The sequence below is a fragment of the Delphinus delphis genome, chromosome 17 (assembly GCF_949987515.2).
Source record: "Delphinus delphis chromosome 17, mDelDel1.2, whole genome shotgun sequence".
NCBI lineage: Eukaryota > Metazoa > Chordata > Mammalia > Artiodactyla > Delphinidae > Delphinus > Delphinus delphis.
Window position 1 is genome coordinate 77,780,099 of NC_082699.1, and position 15,069 is coordinate 77,795,167.

The 15,069-nt window shown below is 43.1% G+C and overlaps 1 protein-coding gene across 8 annotated transcripts in view; it reads right to left on the reverse strand.

Annotated features, from left to right (window-relative positions):
• Positions 1 to 15,069, reverse strand: part of PTK2 (protein tyrosine kinase 2) — a 252,711-nt gene that overhangs the window by 153,825 nt on the left and 83,817 nt on the right. For 7 of the 8 annotated variants that reach the window (XM_059995248.1, XM_059995242.1, XM_059995249.1 and 4 more), the window contains 2 exons: positions 12,372 to 12,598; positions 3,848 to 4,014 (listed from right to left, as the gene is read on the reverse strand). In XM_059995248.1, coding sequence (XP_059851231.1) covers positions 3,848 to 4,014; positions 12,372 to 12,598 — 394 coding nt within the window. Of the gene's footprint in view, positions 1 to 3,847; positions 4,015 to 12,371; positions 12,599 to 15,069 lie in introns of those variants that run through there. The other variant, XM_059995245.1, reaches the window with a different exon arrangement.

The following is a 15,069-nucleotide window of genomic DNA, read 5'->3' on the forward strand; positions in this document are numbered from 1 at the left end:
GGCCGTGAGCTACTGCAGAGAGTGGACTGGACGGCGAAGGGACAGACCCCATCAAAGCCAGGCCCTCAGCAGGCTGGGCCTTTTCCTTTGAACCATAAATTATTATTATTTTTTTAAATAAATTTATTTATTATTTTATTTATTGTTTCTGGCTGCATTGGGTCTTTGTTGCTGCACGTGGGCTTTTCTCTGGTTGCAGCAAGCGGGGGCTACTCTTCGTTGCGGCGCACGGGCTTCTCCTTGTGGTGGCTTCTCTTGTTGTGAAGCACAGGCTCCATGTGTGCAGGCTCAGCAGTTGTGGCATGTGGGATCAGTAGTTGTGGCTCGCGGGCTCTAGAGCACAGGCTCAGTAGTTGCAGCACACGGGCTTAGCTGCTCCGCGGCATGTGGGATCTTTCCGGACCAGGGCTCGAACCCGTGTCCCCTGCACTGGCAGGCGGATTCTGAACCACTGTGCCACCAGGGAAGCCCGAACCGTAAATTATGTAGAGATGTGTTTTTAAATTGCTCAATATACTGTTGCGTGCAGGATCCTATAGTTCTACATTCGAAAAAATAGTTAGATACATAATTTTAAAACTAGTGTTTACTTACTATTGTTTGCGCTCTTCCTTTTAATTATTAGGAGAGGTAAGTTTTATTCCTTTAATACTAGTTTTGCTTTTTACATTTTGAGGAATGTCTAGGAATTTATAAGTTTAAGAGTTATATCTATTTCTATACTTATTAAAGTCTTGGTGAAATGAGCCTTTTATTGTTACGTAGTTGCCCTCTACATCCATAATAATTCTTGTTTGCCTGAAAATTTTTTGCACAGGATACTAATAGCATAATACTCATCTTTTTTTTTTCCTGGTTATTATTTGTCTGGTATACTTGTACTCATGTTTTATGTGAGAGTTATTCAAATTGAAAATCAGGACTCATTAGTAGGTAGGAAAATTCTTTTTACTATTTATTAATTTATTTTACTTAAGTAGAACAAAACAGAATGACATTGAAGAGAAAACCCTTAGACTTTAGTGTAAATAATAAGGCTGAGTATGTTTTGTGAAATATGTAGGTCCGTTATTTACAAATAGCTCTGAGATACACAAACAGGTATACGTGCACTAAATCTCAAGGCAAAACACATTTCTTCCTGTAAGTCGAAGAAAAATGTTTGAACATCACTGTTTTGGATACAGCCTATAAATAGCAGAGCGCTAGAATTTACTTTTTAATCACACTCTAATACCCTCTGACCATTCACCGTTGGTGTGCCTGCATCTTATTCGTGATTTCTATTCACCCTGTTTCCCGTGCCTTTTCTCTATCTCTTTCCTTCTTTTTGATCCCTACGTTTCTCTAATACCTACTTACCCAACTACGGTTTAAGTTATATTTCTAATGTTTGAGCTGTTACCCTCATATTTAGCCGATATCTGTTCTTGAGGGAATTTAACTGTGCAAACAAATACAGGCTGCCAGTTATATTTTCCCACCACTTTGAACGTATAATCCCCCCAGTGTCTTGGCATCAATCATGCTGTAAGAAGTCTCAATTTTTCTCTGCTTGCTTTTAACATCCTCTCTTTTTCTTCTGTACAACACTATTTTACTATAATTTGTCGAAGTATGCGTTTAGTTTTATTCGCCCTGTTTGAGATTTTTTGTTAATCCTGCATTTAAGGATGCACATCACTCACTGATTCTAGAAAGTTCTCAGCTATTTTCTCTTCAGATTATTTCCTCTTCCTCACTCTTTTTATTCTCTTCTTCAGAATTCCTGTTAGAAAAGGGCTGACCTTCTCATTCTCCATGTTACATAAACCTGCTTTCATAATTTCCATCTGTTCATCTCTGTGCTACGTTTTGGGCAAATTTTCTCAGATCCACCTTCTTGTTTACTAAGTTTTCATCTATGTCTAATCTGCTGCTTTATCTATCCAATGATTTCCAGAACTTCTGTTTTGTTCTTTCTCAAATCTGCTTGGTTGCTTAACAGCCTCCTGTTCCCCACTGGCACTTTAGAGCAATCTGCATTAACCCTCACACTCTGGACGATGCCACGCATGTATCAGTGGTATCTCCGATCACATTTTCTTCTCTCATCGCCTCTACCGACGATCCATGCACCGTCACTCATCTTCTAAGCCTAGCTACACTCTCAGAGTTTTGAAGATCACATTATTCCCCTTGGGACAGGCATGTTGATTTTAAAAACCCATACTGTGAAGTCAGATAGCTAAATCCAAATCAAAACTGTGTCACAAACTATCTATGTGAATGCAGCTTAAATCAATTTTGTTCTGCCTCTGTTTTCATCTGTAAGATAAGGATAACAAGTCTTTACCTCCTAGGGTTTGGGTAAATGAAATATACAGTTTACAAATTACAAATAAATAAATCATAAATAGCACACAGCTGGCACAGTGCCTGGCTCTTAACAGCCACTCGATGATGACAATACATCAATGTCATCATCTTCATCAGTATTAGCAGTAGCATCTTCATCACCCTTCATTTGAAGAGGGTCAGCCAAATCTTCCTTACTTTTGAGGATCCAGGCTCCACTAAAAAAAATAGCCTACTCAATTTTACTTGAAATTAGGTCAAATAAGTTGGCTTAAAAGAACAAAAGCAAAGCTTGTATACACAGGGATCTACATCCAACACTTTACTGAGCACTAAAACTATTGCTATAATGAAGGCTGCCTCTGACATGTCTGCATGAATTCAGAAGGTAACGAAGTTGTGCTGATTAAAAATACCTAGAGGTATTTTCAAGTAACCTTTAGATATTCTTAGGTTTTAAACACTTATTTAATTAATTGACCAAACAGATGGAAGTCAAATCTTTGCTAGCCAGTGATGAAAAGCAACCAAACTATATTCTCATGGACTATTTTGTTAGCTCGGTTTCAGCTATTCGCTAAATTTGAAAATACGACTATATTTCTTTGATAAACCGTAATTGGGTCAAGATTTTATTCAAATAAAGATTTACTCACCTAAACATGTTTGTTTTTCTTTTTAATCTTTCTAATCTTCTCAACTTAGATCCTTGAACTGAAAGTTACTGACATTTGAATGCTCTCTTCACTCTACAACGATCTTTACTTCCGCAGCATTATCTATAAAAACGGGAACCAGTGTGGAAGAACCCCGTTCTATAAGTTAGACTTCTCTCAAACGTGTTTTTAGATGTATAATTTCCTACTAACATCTTGGTTTACTTAAACGTGAAAAAAATTATTAGGAGAGAACCAGGAAAAGGACAATTTATAGGGAATTCTTTTAACTGACCTTGAATGGTTTTAGTTTCATTAAGGTCAGTATGACTCACTAAGAGATTACTTCCTAATTTCAATGTTATGTGTGAACATCCAAGAGACGCTGACTGTCTTCGGTGGGCTGTGGATTACTGTACTGGGCACAATAAAGCGAGCTCTGCAGCCCATTAATAAGGTAATTGGGTGTGGTCTCCTCCAGGCACAGGGAGCCCTGCTGCACGGAAGGGTGCCAGCAGAACAGGAAGTAAAAGGACTAGGGCTTGAGTCCTCCTCAGAGCAGAGGCTGGACAGAGCAGCACAGACAAGAGAAGTGGGAGGAGCGACAGGTCATCACAAAAGCATGAGATCAGTCAGACGCCTCAGCAAGTCCAGGTCAGCGGTGCCCCAAGACAGACTACACAGGAGTGCAGAAGAGATCACTAGTTAATAATTACCGGCCAACTCTATTTATACAGGAGTCCCAATGACAATCAGTGTGACAATTAAGCATAGATAATCATCCTCTTGTGCGTGTCTCTAATATGCAAAACAAATCAAGTTCGAGTCACCCCAAAGTAGGTTTGTAATCTTACTTCCACTCCTCTGGTGGGTGTGCAAGTTCATACTTCTCCCTCACATTGGAGACACCCATATCCAAATGGAGCCAGTGAACCTCCTCTGACCGCAGGTGACTGAGGCGAAATCCATAGCAGGCCACGTGCTTTACTTTGTGACTGTCCACTATCTTCTGAATGATGCCCTAAAACATACCCCCCACAAAAACGACTGTTATAAACAAAAAACTGCATGCTAAAATTAATGCAATGTTCATTTCTTTTAGTTAATTATCAGAAATCTTTGGTAAAAGAGTATCAATTTAAATAAATCACTTAATTTTACTTAGAAATCTTTTTTCACAAAAAGTATTTTTATGAGCAAAGAAAAGTTTTTTAAAAACCACAAAAAGAGGCACTTCCCCTTTCTTTATTGATTTCTGCAGCTCCACCTCTGCGTCACCCCAACTCATCAGAGCACACGGCCACACCTCAGGTGGCTTCCTAAGAATGAGACCTGTGGAAGGTTATATACTTTCTGAACCAACGATATTGTTGAGAACAGGCTGCAACCCTAATATCATTTTTAAAAAACACACATTTAGGAACATATAATTAAGGCCATGTTTCTGACAGTACTGATGACATATGAAAAGATACTTAAAGTTAGGCCTAGCCACCTGCTCTTTGCTCTCTATAGGTTAACATGCAGCAATTCACAACAGCCCCCAACCTAACTTTTCTAACACGTGTGCCCCATGAGTTCAGAGGAGATGAAGGTGACCTTTGAAGGAGGGCATCAGGGAAGGCTCCCTAGAGAAGGCGTTTACCCTGGGGCTGTGGAAAAGAAAGTGTTATTAGCACTGATTCTTGCCCTGTGCCCACAGAGATGTGTAAGCCAGGCGTCTATGTCTGTAAATGGGTAGCACGCGTGGAAGACACCTTGGGAATACGATGGAGACCATCTGCCACCCTTAACGTGAGCGGGTGCTAATCACCATCCACTGCAATCTTCTCAATACTTTAGGACATTAATAAGGTTTTTTTTAATGATTCTGAGATTAACATGAAAATGTCTATCATGGAAAATCAGATCTACTAGAGAAAAACATCATTGGTTTTTAAAGACTAGCAATTAACTGAAGCTAACACATAACTTATAATGTAAGACACATCTTAAAAGTTCTGCACACACTAGTATTTACTATGGCACAATGCTGTTGATAACACAATTAAGGATGTCCCCAGCACTACCCATAAGAACAGATAAATAATAACACGTACTATATTCAAAAACTGTCAAGGACCCAGCGAGTCCACGCCACGGGCAGGACGTGTGCCGCACTCCTGTACCTGCACATGCCCACCACCCTTCCTGACTCCTCAATCCCCAGGACAAGGCTGTGCATCGAGCCCAGGAGAGCGGCAGAGGAAGGATGGAGGGAGGGAGCAAACGTGGCACCAGAGAGAAAGCATGAAAAAGAACCCAGCTGGAAGAGCTGACAACAGTTTCAGGAAGATGAACTCTTACTGGGACAGGAGGCATGTCTGCAGCCTACAGAACTCGGGGACGGGGTGGGGGGGTGGTGGTGGTGGTGGTGGATTGGGGTGGTACCTGGAATGAGCATAAAACGTTTTTTCTGGCTTCTGGATTCAAGGCCTGAATTTCTGACAGGGCCGCCGTGAGTGACAGTGCAGGCTGAACACCACCCAAGGGCATCATGCCAGGGGACGGTGGGAGCCCAGATCCAGCCCCAAGCTCGCCTGCAAATCTTGTGCTCTGGGGTGCGGGATCTGCCTACAGGAAGGGCCATCTTTTCTGCTAATTCTCTGAAAGGCGACTTGTGCAGCTTTCTCCTTGCCAACATCCAAATCCCTGAGCTGCAAAGGACAGGCGCTGGCGCCTCTTTCAAACTCCCACAAAAGCGCCTTTGTCTCTCGCCCCCGCTCTGCCAGCTCACTCCCGAGAGCACACAGGCTCTAGTTACCCTGCTCATCTCCCCTTGATTCCGATTCCACATCACCCCCAGATCTTTGTGTCTTGGTCTGTCTACCCCTCCACGCCCAGATGTAGAGTGTAAGGCAGGGCACAACCATTCCTTATACTTGTATTTGCCATCAACACCCCGGGAGAAACCCCATCTTCGCTGGGTGCCTGCCCTGATGACCCCTCGCACAGCACAGGTGACCCTCATGTCCTCTGACTCACGGGTACACACAGGAGCCCACCTGCAGAGAAGCAGTATCAATTAGAGGGGCTTAGTCCAAAAACATGGTGATGATTAGGGGGAAGGCAGGTTCCTAGCCTTGAAGTCTCGTGGAATAGACAGAATTTTAGTCAGTTCACTTGATCGCACTGCCAGAATACACTGGAATAATTTCAAGTCTGGGTTTGCGTAACCAGAGTCCCCAAACTGTAGGACCTGGTACCTAAACCAGGTTGCAATTTCACTCTCCACTAAACAATTAAGCAATAAACACAGGCATTCCCTTTTATTTCACTTCGTGCTTTTCCATGATGCTTCCATACTGAGTTCCGTCCCAGTCTCATTCTCTAATACTCTCATAAATGCCACGTGGGACTTAGTCTGGATAGTAGCCAAGGTTATGAGTGGACGAGGTGCTTAAATATTTGATGCTAAATGTACATAAGTACTCAGTAAAAAGTACTGATAATTCTGAGAACCAACTATTTGGTTCTGAATAACTGAACAAATAACTTTGAGAACTAAATTTTTAGTGAGAAATGCAAACTCAACGCTACCATATGGAAACATTACCACTTCCATATAACACACACACACACACACACACATTAGTATATGTGTATATTATTTCCGGAATATGTACATTTAGAAAAGGGACTGTCTCTAGGGAGCTAAGAGGACATGGGTTCATAATATGCCACTGATGGTATCCAAATTAAACTTAAATTTCTCCTCCTGGCTTTAAAGGTTCATGACAATCTAGTCCTACAATACACAAAGCAACACTTAGCTACTCTGAAAACTCCTTTTATTCATTTATATCACAGCCCAGGCCTTAGAAATTACACTTTTCCTGATTAAATTCTCATGTTAGATATTCACAGTAAAGGACTCTTCTCAAACTTGGAAATAAAAGAAGCCAGTGTCTGCATCGTGCTTGTATTTCATCAGGAACATAGCAATTCAGCCATTTTACTACCGGGAGATAGTTATTTTCTTTTTTGTTTCCTTGTTTTGGGGGAAAGGGAGGTGGAAACGCAAGTAATCCTGCCAGGAGCATCCTTTTAGCTGTCGTCATACATACGTACAGGCACTGCTTAGAAACAGACGTGCTGGGTCAAGAGCTACTTAAAATATGACATTTTGGTAAGTACATCCAAACTGTGCACCAACAAAACTATACCGATTACACTTGACACGTAATGACAGACTGTTCCTCATCTCATACCAATAATGGATGAAATCCATCTTACAATATTTATCAATGTGATGCACCAAACGGGGATGGGGTGGGGGTGGGGGTGGGGGCGGGGGTTGCTGTTATAATTTACGTTTCCCTGATTGCTGACTAGTGAGATGAGGCTGTAATTGTGTTTGTTTCTGAAAGTTCTTGTTATGACTTTGCTTGGTTCAACCTGGCCACTTATCTTTTAGACAGCGCTTTGAACAGAAGTGACCTTCTCCCGGTGGAGAGCACTCGTACGGCCGCGTCCTTCATGTCCGTTCACTCGTGAATGTGCGCCCCTCAACTGCTCAGCAGCCACCTAAAGGCCCGCTGCATGCCTGGTGCTAGTGACCCAATGACGATGAGATGCGATCGTGACCCTGACAAGTCTTAGAGCTGAGCAGGAAGAGGACGTGATAATGAATGCATGCGGGAGAGTAAGTCATCTGTGCGGAAGGTAAGGCAGGGGACAAGATGATAATGGACATTGCATATTGTTAGCTATCTCCTCACAGGCAGTTTGCAACGTTTCTCCATTTATCACAAGAGCAGGTATCTGAGGTCACACGTATTGCTCTGCACACTGTTCATCTCTTCACTCCTCCTAAGAACTGACTTGTCTCTTATCCTGTCCAGGGCTTCTCCTTCTCAGTGAGCTCTCTTTCGGATACTCTTTACATTTGGGAATCAATGGGTTCCCACCATTCTTCTCTGATCGCACCTGTAGAGGTAGGAGCCTAGCATCATTCAGTTACCAAAACAAGATGCGGAAATCCAGTCCTGCTCTCCCACAGCCAGGGCACCATCTCCTGCTCTTGGTTCAGCAGCAGACGAGGGGCCCACCTAACAGTCCTCAAGACAAAGCGTGCACTTCTGTCTCGACAATCTACAGTCACTCTTAGTTTCTCATTGCTACTGTAACAAATGACCACAAACTCAGGGGCTCAGAATAACACAAATGTGTGACTTGCCAGTTGTGTAGATCACAAGTCTGAAGTGGGTATCACTGGGCTAAAACAAAGGCATCAGCAAGCGTGTGCTGCTTGCTGGAAGCTCAGGATGGGTAACAAGGAGCCAGGTCCTGTAGGTCCTTGGGGGCCATTGGGGGAATGAATGTGGCTTTTCTCTGAGAGAAATGGGGAGCTACTGGGGGTTTTGAGCAAATTACTGATTAGAAGACCAGCATATTAGAGAAACAGGTCCAGGAAGCAGAACGTAAAAGTGGGTGACCGGTAAGATGGAAGGTCACAGGGCAAGACGGGGAGAAGAACGGGCTAGGGGCTCCTGAAGGACTTGAATATTCACTCCAAATAGAGAGGAAGGCATTGGAAGGTTCCAAGTGGAGGAGTGATGTGCTCTGGCTCTCATGTTAACAGGACCGTTCTGGCTGCTGGGTTGTGATGTCAGTTAGGAGACCACGTGGCTCCAAGAAAGGTGTGCAGCTGACGTCCTAGGAGGTAGGGGATTCCAGGTACACTCTGAGGACAACGTGGACAGGATTAGCTAATGCATTGGATGCACAGTATAAGCAAAAGGAGTAAAAGATGATGCCAAGGGCCCTACTTAACTAAAAGAAGGGGAGACCCTTCCTCTGAAGCGCTGATGGTTCTTTTGGAGAAAGAAAGGCAAAGACAGAGAAGAGAGGGACAGCTGCAGCTGGGCGGCATTAGGTCTTAAACTGAAAATAAAACAAGTCAGAACGGGGTACAGTTGTGGACTAGGCAAGAGCGTGGGATGAAACCACGGCCACGGCTTTAAGAGCCTCTGAAGACGTTTGAGGCCTGCAAGGGAGCCAGCCTCTCGCACCCCACTACAGTGCTTCCCTCTGGGTCCACACTTCTTCATGCTCTGTGATGTCATCTAGCTGTGTTTTCAAAGAGAGCCTATGGTATGAACTTCCTACCTCCTTATTTCTCTACAGATACCTTCACTCCATGTTTTTATGATTGATACTGTACTTGGTATAGACTCCAGAGGTACAAGCTGTTCCCCAGAGCCTCTGAGGACACTGCTCCCATGTTATCCTGCATCTGGCATCGCAGATTAAAGGCTGATGTAAATGTTCTTTTCCCTGAGTAGGAGACTTCTCTGGTAGAATCTGGATCTTCTCTATACCCTTATTATTCTGAAGTGTCACTACAATGTTTCTAGATGACAACTCTTATTCAGTATTGTCCACCACGGGTTAATCTTGGCTCTTCTGCACTGACCCCACACTTATCTCCAGAGCTGCCTGAAGCATGATACTGACACTCAGCTATGGCCAAGATAAGTGAGGTTTGAGACCATGGGCTACTGATTTTGGGGCAGGACACCACTAGCCTGCACCACTGTTTAGTAATTATAACTGGATTTCCAACTTGCACCTGATTTTGGTGGCACTTGGGCAGTTACACAGGGCAAGGCTGGCTACGGAGATGGAACGTGCCTCTGTGCCCATCTCACAGATCCCACCACAAGGAGGCCTTAGCCCTCCTCACACCTGGATGCTGCACACGTGGCCGGTGATGGCTGGGAGCACCCAAGGCCACGAGGCCTATGCCTGAGGTGTCCAAAGCCCTTCAATGAGTACCGTGTTCCTACTGCTGCTGTATACACTCTACCTGTTCCCAGTGGAGCTCTGTGACTCCTTTCAGCACCCTCTATACAATTAGTGTATAATTAGCACAAATATGTAACGGGAGTGAGATCTAGTAAAGCATGAGAAATAAACCCTCTGTAATGAATTGTAGCAAGAAGCCAGGTTTTTCCTGGTGAAAATAAACCTTTCAACTCCTCCAAAGGTTTGGTTCTTCTGAGTCAAGCAGTCTCTCAGATAATTACTTTCTATAGAGCACAGCTGTCCAGTAGAAATATAATGCAAGCTACATATGTTGTTTTAAAATTTCTAGCGGTCACTTTAAAAAAGTGTAAAAAGAAACAGGTGAATTCAATTTTAATGATATATTTTCTTTAACCTGGCATGCCAAAAACAAAATTATAACAAATTACTGATGAGATTTTACATTCTTTTTCATACTAAATCTCTGAAATCCAGTTGTATTTTTACACTTACAAAACATCAATTCAGACTAGCTACATTCAAGTATTCAGCAGTTGCACACAGCTACCACATCGGGCAGTGCAGAAACAGAGTCTGAGACTCAATCTAATTATTCATCAACTCTGGATAAAAATAAGCTACCTCCTTTCAGAAAATGGTTGATTTTTAGATCCATCCATTAATTAACTTACATGAAAATACTGCATTTTCAAATGTTACAGCAGTAGAAGGAAGTGGGTTATGAATAATACCCACCTGCCATCACAGTGACCCAGCACTATGTTGATTTCATGCTACTCCAGGAGAGGGCTGGGTTCAAGCAATGCCAATAGAGGTTTCTCTGCCTCATGTTGAAAACTCAATCATCAGCTGCTAAGACTTGCTAAATTCCAGACATTTATCAATTACTGTGAAATAAAACAACTTGCTCTTTGGCCACACAGATTTGCTCGTGTTGATCTTCATAAAAGTTTAACAAATACGTTCTCATAACTTATGTATTTGTATCTGGTTTAAATTTTTCTTCACAATATGAATGTTCTGATGTCTGGTAAGATTTTAACATTGGCTAAAGGCGGCCACGTGTCAGTGATCACTGGTTCTCTTCGTGGTATGATTCCTCTCATGTGCAGCACCTATGATACTAAAACCATGGCACATCTGTCACGGAGTCCTTCCCAGGTGAATTTCTGATATAATAAATTCTGAACATTTGCTAATTCTTGTCAAATTCATAATCTTTGAAAGGCTCCCCTCCTGCACAAATGCTCTGAAGTTTATTAAGGCCGATGCGATGGTTTAAAGAATTTCCTCTCTCATTGTATCCGAAATTAATAAAAACTAGAACATACCCTAACAGCCTTCCCATAAACGTTACCTTACAAGGTTTCTCTCCAGTGACTGTGTTTATAAGGTTAAATATAAAACAGAACTATAGAAAAACTAGAAAAAGCCAGCAAGCTTCACGGAAAGCTTGTAAAAAGAGACTACTATGTTTTAAGTATAGCACATGAAGAGATACTAACACATGTTTCAATCCTGAGTGAATGATTCTCCTTTTAATAACTAGTCCGTTTGAATAGTCAGTATTACAGTATCACAAGAGGTAGCAGAATATTATATATAATGCACATGTAACATGTAGCCTTAAATCTAAATTCTACCAGTCCCTTTACTGTACTTAAAAACAGTTAAGGCAAATAAGTCAAAGAGTACAAATTACTTTGTTTCTTTATTACTGAAAGCAGGGGAGATACATCTGATGGTCCTACTCGCTGGACACTTGTCCTCCTTAAAGATGAATAGGGACTAAGTGAAAGAGCAGGAAGGAGGAGGGGTTTCTTCAACACTTGATCAAAGTAAACATCCTGAAAATTTACATTTTGAACTCAGGTTTCTGAGATCACGGTGCTCACTCCTCACTCTCAGCAACCTCTGCCTACACTGTGCTCCCCTCACAATTCTTTACCACCCACTCTCATCAGCACCCAGAGGAAAGTGTGTCCAGCCACCTCTCACAGTCACACGCAGTGACATCCCTGTCGGCCCTCGTCATCTGCAACACCCCGGGAAGCACTGCCTGCACCGCACTGCAATTAAGGCCATGGGCATCTTGCCCACAACAGACTGGAAGCTGTATGACCAGGACCTTTAATATCCCCAGAACCTTGCCAAGTGTCTGGTATATAGAAGATATACATATATTTTTTTTAAGAATCTATCCTACCTGGAGTCATGAAAATACCTTCAAAATTACACTTTCTAGAAAATAATTTATTTCAACAGTATTAGACGCTATTTTAATTCCTTTGTTTCCTTGTATATGTCAAAGAATTTTTTTAAAAACAGGAGAGAAAAACAAGTCAATGGCCTTATATGAATAATATGATGCAGTTACTATTTTTCTAAGAAATTTTACATAAATTAAAACTCTGGTCCGTCACATATTAACTCAATAAATACTATAGAGAAAAGTTAACATCTCTGAAATATGGGAATAAAAATTATTACTCTGCCTTTTTTTGGTATGTGCCATTACCATTTAACCTACATATACACTGAGGATGTGTCCTAGGAAAATGTACTTACCCTGACGTCAGTAGCGTCTCCATGCCTGATAATACTGGCCCAAGTGGTTGGCTCACTGTTGCTTTCAAAATAATGAAAGACCTTCAACACTCGCTCCATGGCCCCAGGGGAACGTTCCACACCGGTACCCAGGTGAGTCTTGGTACTTGAATTCGGTGTGTGATTCAAGTTTGGGTCAAGGTAGGCAGCTGCCATTATTTGGCTAGATGCTAGGTATCTGTCATATTCTGTAAAAGGAAAAAAAAATTTCTCAGTGTACAATATTTGAAAGCTACTGATTAAAATGTGTTTTGCTGATACTGACATAACAACACTGTTCTTTATTCTCTCCCTATTTTGTTACATGCAGAAGTTGAGCCTGAAGAGAACTGAGACCTAATCTACCAAGATAATCACTGTATTCCATCCCCCACCCCCTGCCACCCCCAGACCCAGAGCAGTACCTGATTCACAATAGAATAATAAATATCGGTTAAACAAACTATTAAAAGGCCAGGAACCCTATCTCAGCTCCATCAAAAGTCACTGTGTTGGGGCTTCCCTGGTGGCGCAGTGGTTGAGAGTCTGCCTGCCGATGCAGGGGACACGGGTTCGTGCCCCAGTCCAGGAAGATCCCACATGCCGCGGAGCGGCTGGGCCCGTGAGCCATGGCTGCTGGGCCTGCACGTCCGGAGCCTGTGCTCCGCAATGGAGGCCCGCGTACCGCACAAAAAAAAAAAAAAAAAAAAAAAAAATCACTGTGTTATCTGTAAACAACATAACACCACCCTCCTTTTAAATCACAGCCTTTAAATTTGTGAGAAAATCTCACTGGAGAGCCAAATATGTTAATTTTGCTGCCTACTTTTGAAAACTTTTATGTGAAATACAAGTTCTTTCTTCATACACTGAAAATTCAGTCACAAATGAAAACAAAACCAAAAAACACATATGACTAAGTTTTTTAAAGTGTGATAGGGGACTCCCCTGGTGGCTCTGTGGTTAAGAATCTACCTGCCAATGCAGGGGACACAGGTTCGAGCCTTGGTCCAGGAAGATCCCACATGCCACAGACCAACTAGGCCCATGCGCCACAACTACTGAGCCTGCGCTCTAGAGCCCACAAGCCACAACTACTGAGCCCGCGAGCCACAACTACTGAAGCCCGCGCGCCTAGAGCCCGTGCTCCACAACAAGAGAAGCCACCGCAAGGAGAAGCCCGTGCACTGCAATGAAGAGTAGCCCCGCTTGCCGCAATCACACAAAGCCCACGTGCAGCAACAAAGACCCAACGCAGCCAAAAATAAATAGATGAATAAATTTATTTAAAATAAATAAATAAAGTGTGATAGGAGGACGTCCATTTGAATGTGAGGGAATAGCTCGGGCAAGACCACAACTCCCACTGAGAAAACTCAGAGAAGCCGGATTAGAAAACAACCCAGATGTGTGGAGCCCAAGACAGCAGGAGGTGACAGAGATGGAGAAGGAACAGGCCCTCAACAGCCGCCTTTCCCTAAAGGGCGTTTGCCAATTCTGGGCATTCAAGACCCTGAAGAGCTAAGGAAAAGGCACTAACACACACACACACACACACACACACACACACACACACACACACACACACACACACACACACACACACACACACACACACACACACACACACACACACACACACACACACACACACACACACAGTGCTATCTGTCCTTTGACGACAGCCACCAGTTCTGAAACCAAGCCCAGTGGGCACCTCCGAAAGCAGAGGGAAGTTGAAGACACACAGAGCAGAGGAGACAAGGGGCACAGCTGATTATATACACCCTCCTACCTTTCGGCAGCATACAGATGATCTGAACAGCATGATGAATAAACGATCTAACTGACATATAACATACTACACCCAACAGCAACTCATCTTTGCAGGTGAAATAGTTACTAAAATTGACCACGTGCTAGGTGAAAGCACAAGATCCAATAAATATCAAAGGACTAAAATTCCTGAGAGTATATATGCTCTGTGTTGTGTCTAGCATTAAGGTGGACTCCAACAAAAAGGTAACTAGCGGGGCTTCCCTGGTGGCTCAGTGGTTGAGAGTCCGCCTGCTGATGCAGGGGACACGGGTTCGTGCCCCGGTCCGGGAAGATCCCACATGCCGCGGAGCGGCTCGGCCCGTGAGCCATGGCCGCTGAGCCTGCGCGTCCAGAGCCTGTGCTCTGCAACGGGAGAGGCCACGGCAGTGAGAGGCCCGCGTACCGCAGAAAAAAAAAAACAAAAAAAGGTAACTAGCAAATTCCCAACTGTCTGGAAATTAAGCAATGTATTTCAAGTAACTTATTAGCCAAACAAGGAACTCAAACCCTCAAAGGGTTTCTAGGGCACTGAAAATACTCCGTATGTCACTATAATGATGGATATGCGTCCTTATACGTTTGTCCAAACCCACAGAATGTACAACGCCAAGAGTGAACCGCCATGGGAATGACGGACTTTGGGTGATCACGATGTGTCGTTACAGGCTCATCAACTGTAACGCATGTTCCGCTCTGGTGGGGATGCTGACAATGGGGAGGCTGTGCATGTACCAGAGCAGGAGGCACGTGGGAAACCTCTGTACCTTCCCCTAAATTTTGCTCTGAACTTAGAACTGCTTTAGGAAAAATAAAGTCTTAATTTTAAAAAAGCAATCAATGTAATTCACCATATTTTCAGAAA